Source organism: Pseudorasbora parva, chromosome 8 (genome assembly GCF_024679245.1).
Source record: "Pseudorasbora parva isolate DD20220531a chromosome 8, ASM2467924v1, whole genome shotgun sequence".
Classification (NCBI taxonomy): Eukaryota; Metazoa; Chordata; class Actinopteri; order Cypriniformes; family Gobionidae; genus Pseudorasbora; species Pseudorasbora parva.
In genome coordinates, this window is record NC_090179.1 from 28,462,994 (window position 1) to 28,480,843 (window position 17,850).

A 17,850-nucleotide genomic window follows, 5' to 3' on the forward strand; every position below is an offset into this window, starting at 1 on the left:
CCAACTCATTCCTGATTTATTTTTTAATTTTTTTAATTAATGTAGAAATTAGATTTAATTATTATTATTATTTACTGAAAACCACCTAATACGTTTGGGAATTAGGCTGCACTGTTTGCACTGTGTGTGTTGTTAATTTAAAAATCTGGCTCTTATAAGAATCATTCCTTCCCAAAACAGACTAAACTGGTCATGCTGTACGTTTCTGATTAATTAAAAAGAACTGGCTTATAAGAACAATTTATTCACTAATCAGACCATACTGTTGCATATAGTGTTCATTAAAATAATTTGTCATGTCAAGTCAAGTCAAGTCACCTTTATTTATATAGTGCTTTATATAGTGCTATTCAATACAGATTGTTTCAGAGCAGATTAAACAGAAAAATAATGCTCAATGATGCAAACAGAAATCACTTCTGCCAGACAGCAACAACAGCAGCAACAACAACAACAAAACCCACACTGTCATAATTCAGCTGAAGTACGTTCAGTTCAATATCAGTGTAAAGTTGAAGGGTTAGTTCACCCAAAAATGAAAATTAGCCCATGATTTACTCACCCACAAGTCATCCTAGGTTTATATGGCATTCTTCTCTCAGACGAATACAATCAGAGTTATATTTAAAAATGTCCTGACTAACCCAAGCTTTAATAGCAGAATGGGAACCCAAAAAAAGCGCATCCATCCATTATAAAAGTGCTCCACAAGGCTCCGGGGGCAATGTGTGTGTAAGAAAAATATAATTTAAAACTTTATAAAGTATAATACAGCCACACCACCTTCCATATTCAATTTACGGGAAAAGCGTGGCCCATCACTAGAACCGAACGTAAGCGTTTTTTGTAGCCTTATGTCATAATTTTGTTATAATACTGTTGTGATCCGTTTACTGTGGCTGCTATATTGTTTTCAAAACAACAAAACATTGACAAAACATTTGCAAACAAGCCTTACCTAATGACAATCCCCCACAGATAACATCAGAAGAAGTCAGAATAGCCATCTTAGTCATTAGTAATGTGGTAGATTTAATGATTGGTATTGTTGGTAAGATTATGAAATTACAGGCAGAAGTCATTTTTACCAACTAAATGATTCACTCTCACACAGAAGAGATGAAAAACCAGATAGACACACTTTCCAGACATTCCAGCTCTTTAAAATAATTTTGCCAGACACCAAAACTGCTTCTCTTTTTGTAGTTAGCAAGTATTTCAGACCATGCAGGCCACACATCAGACTTCAAATTCAATTAGGCCTAATTTCATTGCTAGACAACACTTTGACAGCGTATTCAGGGAGAAATAGAGAAGTGTAAAATATGTAATGAGTCATTCAGAGATGAAAACACATTGGTTGTTCTACGAGCAAAAGGCAGCAATGGTGTGAACTGTGCCAGTGCTCAATGTGGACGTAGCTTAGTGACAATTCCTGGAGGCCGAGTACGCATCAAATGCCACCGCAGCTATTGTAAAGCAAAAAATATTGTACGTGATAATGTAATACCATCTTCGCAACAACCAAAATCAAACATAATCTCCACTCAGAACAGAACTTTAATTTTCAAGAGCATTGCTTGTTCTGTGGACAACCAACTGAAATAGATAAGAAAAATAAGAAGAGAGTGAAAATTGATATCTACCCAGTAAGAACAGGAGATTTCCAGTAAATGGTTGTACAGGTTTGCCATTTAAGGAACGATGAATGGTCTGATACAGTTTTGGGGAGAATATCATCTGTCCATGACCTGCATGCAGCCGATACAATGTACCACAACATATGCAACACTAATTTTCGAAATATGAAGAATATTCAGAGTCAATTTTCTGTGAACCGTGGCAACAAACCCAAAAGATTCAAAGTCGGAAGACCTCAAGCAGACTGGACTGGAAAATCAATGTGTGGTCACTTTGCGAGACACAGCCCACTCAATTCTTCGTGAATTTCACAAGCAACAAAAACCTAAGAATCCAGAAGATGAGAAGCTTTTTAAATTTATTGTGTTTATTCATAGGTTAACTTACTAAATGGACATGAATGTGTTAGATATTTGGGCCCTGTTTTTTCTACTTGTACCTTTATGGTTTCTTGGCCATAAGTCAATTAGGCATAGTGTTGAGCTCATTTGCATATTTAAAATAGATTTTCCCAAGAAACTTGGAAAACAAAATGTTACTTTACATGCATGTATATTTTTACTGTTTAAAGTTTTAGTAGGAGTAAAGGAAAAAATAAGCCTATTTGGGTGTATTTTGGGCATATTCGATTAGTGTATAGCTCATTTGCATAGTAAAGTTCATTTTCAAAGAAACTTGTAAAACAAAACAAAAATACTTTTCATGTGTACTTTCATTGTGTAAAGTTTCATTTTGATAGGAGTAAAGGAAAAAAAATAGCCCCATTGGGGTCTATTGTTGTCTGGCCTTACTGGCACACATCTCGGATTGATGAGAATTTAACATATTTCCTCAACTAGGATTTCTTAGGACTTTTAGTATGTTGTTCTGGACACCTCATAGAAATTATCTAAGCTGAATTTTTTTTTTTTGTACGATTAGTTCTATTTTTGGCTCCAAAATGAGTCACTATGGGGTCCCTAACCTGCACTATTTTGTCATTGAACCATAGCATTTAACAGAGTCTCCAGCGCGAAAGATGGCGCTAATGAATCATATTTCCACTGAACATCGACAACGGTAAAGAAAGAAGCATTAACGTCAGCACAGGAAATAAAACGTCTGTTTACGGTCCACAATGATGGAGGATGAAGAATTAGAGTTTGTGGAAGATTTGGAGGCGATATTACACCTTACTCCAGAAGTGCAGCTGGCCATTGAGCAGGTAATGGTAACAGATTAATATGAGTGTGTTTTTATTGTAGTGTCAGAGAGAACATCTTCTCATAAGATGCTAATAGCCAGTTTACATCTCCGTTAAAGCTCACAGTTTTGGGTCATGTCTGTTTTGTTTATCATTTTACCTTTTTGTTTAAGTGAATAACTGGTCAAAACGAATTTTATTTCTAAGACGACGTTCCAGCAAATGCAAATTTGTCATTGCTAGTTTGCTATTTGATGGCAGGTGTCAAGACCATAGACTGTAAAAGATCCACGGTTTTAAAGCAAATAGGGGAGTCCGTTTAAAAGAACTTAAGTTGCAGTTTATTACTATTAACTCTTTTCTAATTATATTTTAATGATCTCTTTAGGGATCGTGTAACGTACTAGTAGTGTTAGTCTATGTTTTTGATGAACAATAAATGCTAAGAAGATTTTTATGCTGCCGGTCCATGGGATTGCTGAAGTCTGGATAGATTGATAACCTTTGATAACTAAAAACACAAAACTATTTGACCCATCACTAGTGGTGTAAAAATATATTGTGTCACAATACATATAGCCTAGCAATAAAGAAAAAAAAAATGCATCAATACGTATCGTGGATAGTGATATTATATATTTTGTATAGTTGATAAAAATGAAAATTATTGTCTGAGAAAAAGTTCAAGTTCAGAATACAGGTGTCACCATTGTACTGTGCATTGGGTTACCAGCCTATTCATTTCCACCCCTAATGTAATACTAAATTTATCAGAATATCGGTTATCGGGATATGTATTGACTCGTGACATGTAGGTATTGTTACACCCTAGTTGGGCATTTTGGCATAAATATATTTATATAGATAAATGAATTATGTATTTCCACAAATGCACCTTAAAACAGTAGAAGTACAAAGAAATATATTTGATAAGTAACAGGTCTGTCTGAAGGCAGTGGGCAAACAATGTCCTTACTCCTTAGTAATGTTTAAAGCACAACGAGAAAAAGACCTGGACTAAAGAAGCATCATTGGGGAGGAATGATGTTGCAGAATTCTTTATAATGGTCAATTGAGCCATAATAATTCTCTTCCACTGGCTCCTGTGAGTCCAGCATGAGGTCAGTAATACAACTACCTCTCTGATCTTTTTGTTGAGGTTTTTGGTACCAGACTACAGTGTGGAAAAGCATGTTGCTCAATTCAGACTCACAGAACATCTTTAGCAACCTTGTGGCCAGCTGATCCCTGAATCAACAGAGCCAACTTTTCCAGACTTGGCCATGTCACATGATATCTGTTACATTTTTAGGTTTTCCCCAGCCAAGACCCTTTGGATCGAGCTGACTTCAATGCTGTTGAATATATTAATACCTTGTTTCCAACAGAGCAGGTGAGTCTGAATTAGAATGCTTGCATAATGGTCAGCATGACAAATGGCCCTTAATTCTGAACCTTTTCAAGTTGTAAGCAGTAGTTCTGAGCAATATACTATTATATGCTCTGATCTTTGATAATAAAAATAATAAAAAACTTTTTTTTAAATGCATGTCTATCTGTGTTTAGGGAATAATATTTGTTTTTTTGTTTTTGTTTTGTTTTTACTTTGTGGCCTATTGAATGTTCATTTTCTTGCCCACTAGAGAGCGCTACTCTCTCTAAACATGAATAATATGATGTTTATTAAAAAAGATCAATGAAATTAAAGGGTAGCTGATATATTTCAGCAGTGTCTGTGTATTTAAATGTATGTTTAAATCTCTAATCATTTTGTAGTCACTGGCAAACATAGATGAAGTGGTGAATAACATACGGCTTAAAATCAGGTAAGTTTTCAATATTTATACCCTGATATGGTCTGCATGTTTATATGGTGCTTATTAAATTAATGTTGTATATAATTCTTTTAATCAGACGGTTAGATGACAACATCAGGACAGTGGTGAGAGGACAGACTAATGTGGGGCAAGATGGCAGACAAGTGAGTATTTTGGTTCCACATATATAATAATGTCACATCCATTCCGAATGTTCTGTTGCGATCCAATCAAGTAATTATAACTTTGAATAATATAAGATTAAAATAATAAATATAAAGATGTCTCCCCTTCATTCCTCCACAATTTTCTTAGTTTTCAGGTTTAAGGAGATAAATGGCAGATGAATAGCATTACAGCAAGAGTGATAAGTAATTTTTTATGACTGACTTCTGTGGAACACAAAGGAAGATATTTTGAACCATTTTTGTCCATAAAATGAAGGTCAGTGGGGTCCAAAACAACATTGGACCACACTGACTTTAATTGTGTGGACAAAAAGCCCCACATTTTAATATCATCTAACAGTCTACTGTGGAATGCAAAAGAACAACATGAGAGGGAGAAATGATGACAGTCTTCATGTTTGTGCGAACTATATAAGTGTTTTAGTGCTCTAATCAAATCATTGTAGTGGTTAAAGCAGCTTTTGAATGTTATTTTGTGTGTGGTAAACCTCTGTCTGCTTCACAACAGCTCCAAACATTATGGTTGTCTATTACATCTCTTCCATCTCACGTCTCTGGAAGTGACCAAGGCTCTTTAGAGTCCCAGATGCTGTGTCTTCCTGGAAAGGAAGGCACACTTTACCCCAAATTTTCCTGTTCTCAGCAGCAATTCCATTCCACATTGTGGTTTAGTGTCCTACTATTTCTTGGACCAGATTGAAAATGTTGATTCAACACAGATCTGTTCCTAATCAGAGCAGCAGGCTGAGGTGAAATGCGATTTGGATGTAAAAAGCCAGTGTGGCTGTGATCTACGAGTGGGGTCAGCTGGGCCTGAATTAGCCAGCATGCACGGCTTTTGGAAAATGGTTGTATCTGTATGGATCCCTGTTAGCACGAGGCCACGAGTCTTGTGGCCCGTAACCTTCTGAGTTGTTTCCATAGAGCAGAGGAAAAATCCTTTCAGCAGATGGAACGGCGGGGAAGTGTGGATTACACATCCCAGCTCGAGGCTGGGAGTGATGGTGGAGACAGGGAGAGTACTGGAAAGACCCACTGAAGCTTTTTTTTTTGTTTAGTCTGTGCAGTATTTATCAGTGTGATGGAGACATCCGTGTCTGGAACGGGATCCCAGGGGTCTGCCTGATGACATTTCTAGCTGTTTGGAGGAGGTGGAGGATGTGTTTGTCTCGTTGAGTGTTTTCACGTTCTCCCCTGTGGGACAGAAAATGCTAAAGTTAGAATTAGGCATTGGGCATCTTATTTGAAACTGAGTCTCTTTGAAGTTTGGATGAAGCGGAGGGCTTGATAAATAGTATTTGAGGCAGTCACGCAACAGATGTTTCACCCTGTTTAAAGATCCAAATTCCTCTCTGGTTTTGTATCGTTTGCCTGCTGTGTGGTTTAGTGTTGTTTTAGTATAATTGAGATACTGTTATGGCTTTTATTACTGTTGTTTTTATATGCTTTTTAAAAAATATTTTTCCATTAAATTTTGTCAGTTTAAAAAAAAAAAAAGAACTTAAATGATTTTAGCAAATGGCTGCAATATAACAGAGTGTAACATCCGTACCCACTGTATCTATCTATAGATATACAGTGGGTACGGAAAGTATTCAGACCCCCTTAAATGTTTCACTCTTTGTTATATTGCAGCCATTTGCTAAAATAATTTAAGTTCATTTTTTTTCTCATTAATGTACACACAGCACCCCATATTGACAGAAAAACAAAGAATTGTTGACATTTTTGCAGATTTATTTAAAAAGAGAACCTTAAATATCACATGTTCCTAAGGATTCAGACCTTTTGCTGTGACACTCATAAATTTAACTCAGGTTCTTTCCATTTCTTCTGGTCATTCTTGAGATGGTTCTACATTTTCATTTGAGTCCAGCTGTGTTTGATTATACTGGTTGGACTTGATTAGGAAAGCCACACACCTGTCTATATAAGACCTTACACCTCACAGTGCATGTCAAAGGAACTGCCTTAAGAACTCGGAGACCGAATTGTGGTAAGGCACAGATCTGGCAAAGGTTACAAAAAAATTCTGCTGCAACTAAGGTTCCTAAGAGCAATGTGGATTCTAAGAGCACAAGATCTCCATAATTCTTAAATGGTAGATGTTTGGTACGACCAGAACCCTTCCTAGTGCTGGCTGTCTGGCCAAACTGAGCTATCGGGGGAGAAGAGCCTTAGTGAGAGAGGTAAAAAAGAACGTAAAGATCACTGTGGCTGAGCTCCAGAGATGCAGTCGGGAGATGGGAGAAAGTTGTAGAAAGTCAACCATCACTGCAGCCCTCCACCAGTCAGGGCTTTATGGCAGAGTGAGCTGACAGAAGCCTCTCCTCAGTGCAAGACGCATGAAAGCCTGCATGGAGTTTGCTTAAAAACACCCGAAGGACTCCAAGACGGTGAGAAATAAGATTCTCTGGTCTGATGAGACTAAAATAGAACTTTTTGGCCTTAATTCTAAGCGGTATGTGTGGAGAACCAGGTCCTGCTCATCACCTGTCCAATACAGTCCCAACAGTGAAGCGCAGTGGTGGCAGCATCATGCTGTGTGTGGGTGTTTTTCAGCTGCAGGGACAGTATGACTAGATCCAATCGGCCAAGTACAGGGATATTCTGGATGAAAACCCTCTGACTGGGCCGAAGGTTCACCTTTTAACAAGACAATGTCCCTAAGCACACAGGTAAAATAATGAAGGAGTGGCTTCACAACAACTCCGTGACTGTTCTTGAATGGCCCAGCCAGAGCCCTGAGTTCCTGTTCTTCGCGATTCCATCATTCAAACTTTAGCTAGTGTGAAATGTTGCTGTTAGAGCATAAATAATACCTGTAAATATTAGCTCAAAGTTCAATGCCAAGCGAGATATTTTATTTAACAGAAGTTCCCTTTCAAAGCCTACAGCGAATGGCCGGTTTGGACTACACCCCTGCACTTCCTGGCAGGAATGACGTCACTAAAACCGTTTGTTGACTAACCCTCCGCCCACAAGTACACAGAAAATAGGGGGCGTGGTTTTGTTGCTCTCCCACGCAAGGGGGTAATCTAGCGCTCGGAAAGCGTTCCACCCCTAGGGGCTGCCATTGCTAACCAAGCCATCACCTGCTGTTAGCATCCCATTGACTCCCATTCATTTTTGAGTCCCTTTGACAGTGAATAACTTTACATCTGAGACGTTTAAAGACTCCATTTGTCCATTGTTTATTTCTAAAGAAACACGACAATGCATAAAAGGCTTCATTACCTTGTATCTTACACTATCGCCCCGCAGAAGCTGTTTTGTAAAAATAGGCTAACGATTGCGTCATAACCAATGCGACTCTGTCGCACAGTTGAGAAATTACCGTATAGACAGGAGGAGACGCTCGCAGGCAATCTTTTACTATCTATGAGACAGTCGGGGGGACGTGGAGACATAAAGTCTGATAAAGTCAAGGGGGAAGAATGGGGAGAAGCCCATAGTGAGCCAAAAGCAACGGGAGAAAATATTTAAACAACGTGATTCAGATTTCACTTTCCACAACTACTAGAAGACCTACAGCTGTCAGACAGGAGGCTCACGCCACATCTCTGTCGTCAAGCTCAGTCTGAGCCTGCGCAGTTCGCTCAGCCATCAGGAAGTGAGTGCCCCTAGGTTGACTTCATTTTTTCGCTGTTGACGTCAATGGGATCGCTCTGTCCATTTCTTTTACTGTCTATGCTCCCACGTGGAGAAGAGCGCGCATTTAGCGCTTGCATCTCCCCGTTTATGGTAAGAGGCGGGACCTTTCCGGGCAAAGTGCGCTAAGCTGCTGTCCAATCACAACACTGGAAGCGCTGGCCCAATCAGAACTCTTTACGTGTTTCTGAAGGAGGGACTTCATAGAACAAGGAAATCATCAGGCCGTTTTTAGGACAGAGAAAACAACGCTGTACAGATAAGTCAATTGTGTGAAAAATACTGTATTTTTTTTACACACGAAACATGAACTTATATTGCACACTGTAAACATAATCAAAGCTTCGAAAACATGCGAAGAACGGGACCTTTAAACCCAATTGAGCATCTCTGGAGAGACCTGAAAATAGCTGTCCACCAATGTTTACCATCCAACCTGACAGAACTGGAGAGGATCTGTAAGGAGGAATCGCAGAGGATCCCCAAATCCAGGTGTGAAAAACGTGTTGCATCTTTCCCAAAAAGATTCATGGCTGTATTAGATCAAAATGGGACTTCTACTAAATACTGAGAAATGGGTCTGAATACTTAGGACCATGTGATATTTCAGTTTTTTTATTTTTTATTTTTTTATAAATACTTTCTGTACCTGCTAAATATATATATATATATATATATATATATATATATATATATATATATATATATATATATATATATATATATAATACAATACAATACAATACATAAACACTCACCTAAAGATTATCTCAACACACACATGTCCCCGATTTTTCTTTTTCTTTGTAAATATTTTGTTTCTTATCAGTGTGAGGAAAGAACTATTCTAGACTATTGTTAACTGACAGCTACCAATTTGGAAATATTTTCTGAATTGGAAAAGCAGTTGACAATGTGGGGAAACTTGTTAGATTTGTGATATCATTCATAAAGGAAAATCTACAGTGGGCCAAAACACTTGGTGTGAATTTTTTTTGAGGAGTCCCTCACTTTGCTTTCCCCTTTGTCTCACGCAGGGTTTGTGCTAATATACATTATTTTCCTCAATGCTGCAGAAAGTTCCATATAAAAAGTTTGCCATGTTGTTGTTCCCAGATGGAGCATTCAGATGAGAGGTTTATAGCTGTCAGGGAGCCAGTTGGGATCAGGATGTCTCATGTAGTTTTTGGCATCTGGAGCTGCTTATTAGGAATGCCAAGAAGGAGCCTCCCCAAGAATGTAGTATAAATATTTAATCTAAACACAGGATGGAAAGTTTGCTGCATGTGTGGTTTTCTATCATTGTTATAGACCAATCCCTGTCTTTCCCTTTGGAGTTGTTTTAGTCATCTGGGGCATTGTTGACAGAGGTTTTATAATGCCTAGGTTTTAACCCTTGTTTTTTTTCTCTCTCTCTTTTCTCTTCCTTGTATGGTATTTAAGTATGTAAAAAAATGTAATAAATCAAAGTTAATTTATTTATTTAAGTATTTGTGTTGAAACTGAGCCACTTTACATTTAGTTGATGTCATAATATTGTCATGTCAACAATTTAATTCTGTTAAATAGTTTAACAGAATTGTTGAATACATGGACTTTTACACATGACATCTAATATAATCTAAACATAAAACAGTCTAACATAATTAGGTTTTTTCTGACTTTAAATACAGTTTTACTTAAACACTGATACAATGAGACATAAAATGGATTATACAAAAGAAATGTAAATACGAAGCATGATGACTACAACAGGGGAGAGCTACAGAACCGTTCAAAAGTTGGGGGTTGTTTGTATAAAAAAAAAAAAAAGGAATTTCAATTAATTGAAAATATATTATTATTGTGTGACTGTTACAATTTAAAAATGTCAGGTAGTTTTCTGTTTTAATATAATTTGAAATGTATTTTATATATTGGTCTTATTGGTTTATTTAAAGGAATTCAATTATTAAAAAGATTTAAGGAAATAAAGAAAAAGAAATAAAAACGGTAAAAGTTCCAGTTCTATTGTAGTGAAGTAAACTATTTGGAAATATATATTTTTTTCAAAATAAGCTCACATTCACTCAAATTTTCGTCTTCCTATTAATATGTAAAAATGCTAATGTTTTTTGTCATGTCAAATTCAGATTTACATAATTTCATATTTTCAATTCAAAATGGTGAAATTTTATTACAAAAAGTCCAGTAGTTTGCATCACTTGATAATACTGTTGGTTGCTCAACGTTGTTTTTATCATAAAACAGTGATCAAATATTAAATGTTTAGCTACGACACTCTTTCACTGTTACAAGCCCTACCTTCTTTGATTTGATTGGCCTTCTCACTCATTCTGAAAGTGTTGAGCACTGTTAGACAGCTGAGGCAGACCAACCTAAAAATGTAACATTCTACTTTTTTCATCCTAGTAACAAACAGAGTGGTGTGTAATGGAGAGAGGGGAGGGGGAGACTTTATTTGGGGGGACTTGTCCCCCTCAATGTCTATGGTGGTTACTACTCTGGATCGCTAAAAATGGTTTCATATTTTTGTGAAAACAGACAGATTTTTCAAGATTCTTTAATAAATAAGTTTAAAAGAACAGCATACGTTTATAATAAATATATTTGGCAATATTTATGCAATTTCTTATTACATAAACATTTTATTGCCACCTAACATGCTTAATATCTTGCAGAACAATGGAGATTGACATGCAATAGAGGGTACAGCCATAAAAGGAGATGACCAGGACGTTTAATTCATAATCTCTTCAGCATTTTAGAAAATAATTACATGCAGGATAATTATCATTAGTGTGTGTGTGGAATGCTGTATATGATTGACAACATAATCACAGAGGAAATAACCACACAGTCTCATTCCTGCCTGTCAGCAGCTGTTAAACTGTCCTAATGATCAACAGTTTCTTTCTCAGTGCTCCTACATATTCTTTAGTCGAGTCACAACGCTACAGGGAAATGTTGCAGGCATCCCAGCATCCATGTCGTCCTATAGTCTGTGGCCTGCCGAAACCATCTGTGGGTGGGGGGAAACATCCTGAAACTGCAAATAGAGTCCACATGCGTAGCAGCTGCTCTCCTTCCTGCCAGATCCAAATAAACCTCTCTCTTTCTCTTTCTTCTGATCAGGAGGAGATCCAGAGACTGTCCTCCAACAAGCAGTCCATCTTTCTAATCTCAGAAAGTCTTCTCTGGATAGCTTCTTCTCATGCACAACTTCAACGTGGCTTCTTTAAACTAGATGCATCCTAGTTAACACCTGGCCTCTAGTTCTGCTTTTTGTTCAGAGCCGTAAAAGGTCTTGGCATGGCCTTGCAATTCTGAAATATGAAGAATCCTTTCTTAGAAATGAGGATGCATTGCTGTTAACACAGTGTGGCTCAAAGCATCTCTGTGTTTTTGAGGAGGCTTGTAAAAGTGGTAAATTCCAGGGGGCAGCTGGTGCCGGCTGTTAGCATTCCATTTGCCTGTGAAGAAGCAAGGCAAAAGAGACGGCCAAACTTTCTCTGCTCTCAGCCCAGGCACGTCTCTAAATACATTGGCAGCAGCCAGCAGCCCACTCATCCAGTGCTGCAGCTGCTTTCAAAGGAAGTAGTAATTATGCATTGTCAGAGTTCAAACCCTGCCAGTGTGGCTGCAGTGGGAGGTGTGCCACTTACCGTGACTCTGCATTCGAGTGGCCAAGAAGATCACATCCCTTCAGGGCCATGCCGGGAGCCTTGTGATGTGGTGGCATCAGGTGGGGCAATATGTGGAAGGGCCAAAACTGCATCTGCTGCAGTCTTTGCCTACAAGAATGTCAAGTAAAAACTGGTTTCATCAGGCCGTGCGGTTTGTTCCCCACCCTTTTGAAGCACAGAAATCTTCCCGCTAAAATATTATAGTGGCTGGTGGGTCAGGAGGGCAGGCAGGAAGCAAGTTCATTAAAACGTCATTCAGCCTGTATTTTCATATTAAATATGAGTTCATTATTAATTGCTTTTGATGTGGCAATAAGATTTCGATTGAGTGTCTGTTTTTCTAATCGCCTACTTTGAAAGCGATGAAACCAGCCCAACACAAACTGAACTCAAGCCAGTGAACTTCAGGTTGCTATTTCACAGAAAACATCGAACTGACATCAAGCTGTAAGAAAATGCTACTGCGGTGCTGTTTGGGTCATCTTAGATCTTTTGTCTCCTCTTCCAGGCGTTGGAGGAGGCCCAGAAAGCCATCCAGCAACTCTTTGGCAAAATCAAAGACATCAAAGACAAAGCTGAGAAATCGGAGCAAATGGTGAGTAAAAATAAGCCCTCTAGACAGGAACCTAGTCATTTATGGCCTGAAAGTCGACCCAGAGTAAATAGCCATTCACCACCCACCCACCCCAACAGGCTGGGTAACCAAGGCACAAGAAACTGTGACATCCTGTGGTTTTGTCCACAGCACTCTTTTTAAGCCCAAGGTAATACACTGGCCATCTGTAAATGCCATAGAGTGCAGAACAGAGGGAGGGCAAGGGGTGGAAGGCAGGAGAACAATAGCAAGGCTCTGTCCCTGTGTCCTTAATATGTTGATAGAATGTAAAGAAGGGATGGATGAAATGTGTTTGGTATATTTGTTTTTAGTGTTGAATAAATAGTAATGATAAATAGTCATTAGCACTGAAACGATAGTAATTGAATTGTGCATGTTCAATTTTGTTCTTTTTTTTTTTTTTACAATTAGTAGATTATATTTGTTGTCATTTAAAGGGGTCATGAACTGGCTTTTTAATTATTATTTTTATACTGTTGTCTGAGGTCAACTTATGACATTCAAAAACATCATAATGAATTAGTAATAGGCTATTTTCTCCCCTGGTTTTGAGCCTAACTCTTGAAACTCTCTCTTTTTATGGGCATGCCACATTGAAGACTTGGAAGCAAATGCCCACTGCTGTGATTGGATAACAGTTTTGCATATTATAATGAGCTTTGGCTCCCAAGTCATTACACGTGAGGAATTGTTTTGAAAACTTCCAATGTGGAGAAACGGCAACTGGAATGATTTACCCACAGGGCTTGCAAAATGTCTTTGTATTTCACCATTTAGGAGTGGCCTGGCCCATAGATGTTTAAGTCCGATTACAAATCGCAGGATAATGAACCAATACAAAGCCTGTGACAGTGTGGAAGTTATGTTTAGTTAGAAACAAACAAATGCAATGTCTTCTATGAGCTGGGTCTTCATTAAAAATAAAGCTCAACCATGCATTTTGGAATCCGATGGAAGCTGTGAAACATGCCATAAGCTTGTTTGCTTTGGAAGTTCAATACGGTTTAGCTCCATGTAGGTCTGTGTTATTTATCTAACATGCCAGGCAGGAGGCAACAGAAATTGGCGTTCATCTTCTTCAGTGAAGGCGGCGTTTCAATGCACACTGACGTGACATGGAACTTACAGGATATTCTTATATTACCATGACCTTTTAAATATTGAAAAGCTCAAGGGAAAGTTGATTTCTCAATTCATGACCCGTTTATTGCTCACATACTCGACACTAAAAATGTAATAACACTTTTAAATATCTTGAGCAAATCTCATATACATTTTTACACTACATTTTATTGCTCTGAGGCCTAAATTCACTGCATTACATTTGACTGATTTTAAGTTTTAGTGTTAGCAAAGTTGGATAGACCTTTTTTTATTTCATTAGAAATAGTTCAGTTTATTACTAATTTGTAATAAGAAATGTTTCTTGAGCACCAAATCAACATCATAGGATAATTTTAGAAGGATCATGTGCTATAATATAATAAATACAATTGAAATAATATAAATCCAGTAATAATATAATAATTATCAGCCATAATTGAAATAATATCATTGCATGATGTATCTAAAAATGTGCTTAAGGTGAAAGAAATCACACGGGACATCAAACAGTTGGACCATGCAAAGCGTCACCTGACGACTTCTATAACAACCCTCAATCACCTGCACATGCTGGCTGGCGGTGTCGACTCTCTTGAGTATGTTTATTTAAGATAACTTGCTTTTCCCAAGATCAGTATGTTTGCTCTGTCGTAGTAGTGTGCTAAAAGCTTGTCTCATTGTACATTTGCAGAGCTATGACTCGAAAGAGGCAGTATGGGGAGGTAGCCAATCTCCTTCAGGGTGTAGTCAACGTGCTTGAGCACTTCCAGAAGTACATGGGCATCCCCCAGATACGCCAGCTCTCTGAGAGGTAAGGACACGAACACAAGACTCACTGTCACACTTTTTATTTGACTAAATCATGGGACCGAGAGTCTGAAGATCCTGTTTATGTTTACTGAAGATGCAGCACAGGAAGGAAATCTGCTTCACAGTGTCTCATTATTTACACCCCCCCACCCCCACCCCCCACTGGCCTTTTCCCCAAGCGGAAAGCAGCTCTTTGTTTCGGGTCTTTCCCAGTGGAGGAGCTTTCTCTCATTTGGGTGGTGCAGTCCACGTCCCCTGCAGGCTTTGAGACTGGGCCTTTTGTTAGGAAAGATACAGGGCTCCGGCCCCTATGATTCTGCACTTCCCATTGCTTGTTTATGTTGGGTGCTCTGATAAAGCTGTTGTTTCATAAGCAGATGGCAAGGAAGGGTGTGTTTGATGTGGAAAAACGATTCCCCCGATTGTTCCAGATTCTAAATGTTTCTTTGGAAAAGCATGTATCTGCGTTTCCTTTTCAGTACCCCTGTAGTCAAGTTTACCCATTTGGTTCATAAGACCTCTCACAGACGGCCCTTATATGTTAAATGCCGTCTTTGAGCGATGATGAGAGTTTCTTTGGTTGAGCATGCATTTGTACATCAAGTGAATCCAGTGTTTTGTTAAAACAGCATTTAAGTGTGCCAAAGTACATCAGCGTTTTCTGACCGCTGTGTGACTCATTTTTTTTCTCGTCCGTTTCTTGTGGTGTAGAAAGAGATTATATTTGATGAGGGTGGGGATTGTGCTTAGGAATTTACAATGTAAATAATATTAGACCCCTTTGGTTATCAGATGGGCTGATTTTAGTGATGTTGTTTTGAACTACACAAGCTTAACATGTATTATGAGGACAAAACAAAGTCTTGATTCTTGTGATGTCTAATTGGATCTTTTGGATGTTTAATATTAGTGCATGCCAAATATGGAGAAACTGAGATGCTTTCTTTCCGAGCCTGACTCTCCCTAAATGGAGAAGTCTGGTTGGTTATAAGGTGTGGCAGAGATGTTTCAGAGATTAGGGGCGGCAGCTGAGGGATGTGCTGTGGTTTTAGACAGTGTGGAGGTCTTAATGGAGCTGGTGAGAGAGCAAATTGGCAGCCATGTGCCACGTTGAAGACTGGTGTCTGACTGGCAAGTGCATGTGTCTCCATCTCTCTCTTTCAATCCCTCTCCCTCTGAATATCTTGTTTATTTTGGAAGACACTTGTGCAGAGTCTACTTGTTGCCAGCATTTGATCCAGAAATGAAAAGAGCATCTTCTAATCAAGCTGTGGTTCTTCCAGACTCTTTTGTGGAATTGGGCAATGTCTCTGAGATTTTTGGTCCAAAGTACAGTTTGGGCTTATGTTTTCATACAAGTATCTGATATTTCTGTCTCTGTTCTGTTTGTTTTCCCAATGCGAGTAGTTCTAAATCAAGTCATTATTATTTTTTTTATTTTTTTGGAGCGATCTAGGTACTAGCTATTCTGATTAATATTTGTACATGGGAATAGCACCATGACTAGTTATGTCAAAATGCTTGGTTACAAAGTTAATTTACAAAATGATATAAGTTAAAGCACTCTTTCTACAGTATTGGTCAAATTTGTGTAAGCGAAAGCTTTGTAGTGTTGCAGCTACACAAGGTAAAATTAACTTCTCTTCAAATGCGCATTCAGGTTCTTCAGGCTCCACACACTTGTGTCTGTTGACAACAGGACAAATGGAAGAGTGAAAGATCGTTTGTTTTGATGCGTCCACAGTTTAAGCATCTAGTTTGCATCTCTGTACAGACTTTCCAGTATTGAAAAACAAATGGATGGTTTATTTTAATGGCGTCCCAGATCGCGCCTGAGGATTGTATGTTGAGGATTATTTCACAAGGGACAGTGTAATGGAGATTTTCACAAAGAAGCTTTTGTTGATAATTAAAGCAGCGAACTCCATTGTCAAAAGTACCGACTTACACACAAGAGTGTTTGAAAACCGGCGTCTTTCAGCGGATCCCTAATATATCTAATGTTATTTACAACATGATTTTTAAAGTGTCGATAATTGTAGTCAATTGCAGACATGTATGTTGAGTGTGTGTGTGAACATGATAGCCAATCAGAGGTGTTTATGAATCTGTTGAACAGCTAGACGGAAACGCAGGTATTATCACAAATTTAAAATTTCAGTACTGACTTGGTACCAAAGTCTGTACTTTTGACAACACTAGATATGATAGCAGATAAATCACAAACCGCAAGTAAATTTTTGCATAATGCTTTGTCTGTAAAGCCTTTATTACACCTGGTAATAAGATGCTTCACTCACCATTCCAGATTTCTAACGCGCTCTCAGCGTGCTCTTGTGGCTGAAACAAAAGCTGCTGCTCTCCGTATGTTTTTCTGTCGCCTCTGATCGTGTTCATATGTAAATTTTGCCAGCTTATTTTGTCCATTAGACCAAAAGAGCTGTAAAAACATACATTTACCCACCCATAGACCCTCTCCTTGAATAAATCTGGGCAAAAGTGGTTAAAAGTGGACAGAAAAAGACAGGTATGTGTCTTCCTTGTCTACCTGTTTTCCAGTCAACCAAAAAGCATCTTATAAACAGGTGTATACAGGGCCTAAATGACAGTTTTATATGTTATAGTTAATTTTTTTTAACTTACTTGTGTGCAATATCAATTGTTGAAACTTGAATTTATTGCTCTGATAATCTCACTAGACACCAGGGAATCCTGAGACTACCAGGTGTCTTGTGAACACTCACCCATTTGTTCCCCCCCTCCCCAGAGTTAAAGCTGCACAGAGCGAGCTTGGTACACAGATACTGGCTGACTTCGAGGAGACTTTTCCTGCCCAAGGGTCAAAGGTACAGATACAGCTTTCTGATGAAAAGATTACAAATAATCATTCCCGGTATTATTCCTGTGATGGATAAAAACCTTTAGTTTGTTATTTACAGAAATCTGGAGGTCCTAGCATTGTTCTCAGAGATGCCTGCTTGGTGGCAAATGTCCTGGATCCTCGGATTAAGCAGGAAATCATCAAAAAGTTCATCAGGCAGCATCTGTCAGAATACCTAGTTCTCTTCCAAGAGAACCAGGATGTGAGTGTGTACTTGTGCATGCTATACATGCTAAAATTGTGCTATACCATCTCTCTTATGGTGCGTTCTGC

At 38.3% G+C, this 17,850-nt stretch overlaps 1 protein-coding gene across 2 annotated transcripts in view; it reads left to right on the forward strand.

Moving 5' to 3' along the window:
* Nucleotides 1-2,691: 2,691 nt before the first annotated feature.
* The window catches only part of vps53 (VPS53 subunit of GARP complex), a 31,576-nt gene continuing 16,417 nt past the window's right edge, over nucleotides 2,692-17,850 (forward strand). For both annotated transcript variants that reach the window (XM_067450632.1, XM_067450633.1), the window contains exons 1-9: nucleotides 2,692-2,845; nucleotides 4,137-4,217; nucleotides 4,601-4,650; nucleotides 4,739-4,805; nucleotides 12,675-12,761; nucleotides 14,367-14,482; nucleotides 14,578-14,697; nucleotides 17,464-17,542; nucleotides 17,636-17,779. In XM_067450632.1, the coding sequence (XP_067306733.1) occupies nucleotides 2,759-2,845; nucleotides 4,137-4,217; nucleotides 4,601-4,650; nucleotides 4,739-4,805; nucleotides 12,675-12,761; nucleotides 14,367-14,482; nucleotides 14,578-14,697; nucleotides 17,464-17,542; nucleotides 17,636-17,779 (831 nt within the window). In that variant the 5' untranslated portion in view covers nucleotides 2,692-2,758. The remainder of the gene's footprint in view (nucleotides 2,846-4,136; nucleotides 4,218-4,600; nucleotides 4,651-4,738; nucleotides 4,806-12,674; nucleotides 12,762-14,366; nucleotides 14,483-14,577; nucleotides 14,698-17,463; nucleotides 17,543-17,635; nucleotides 17,780-17,850) is intronic.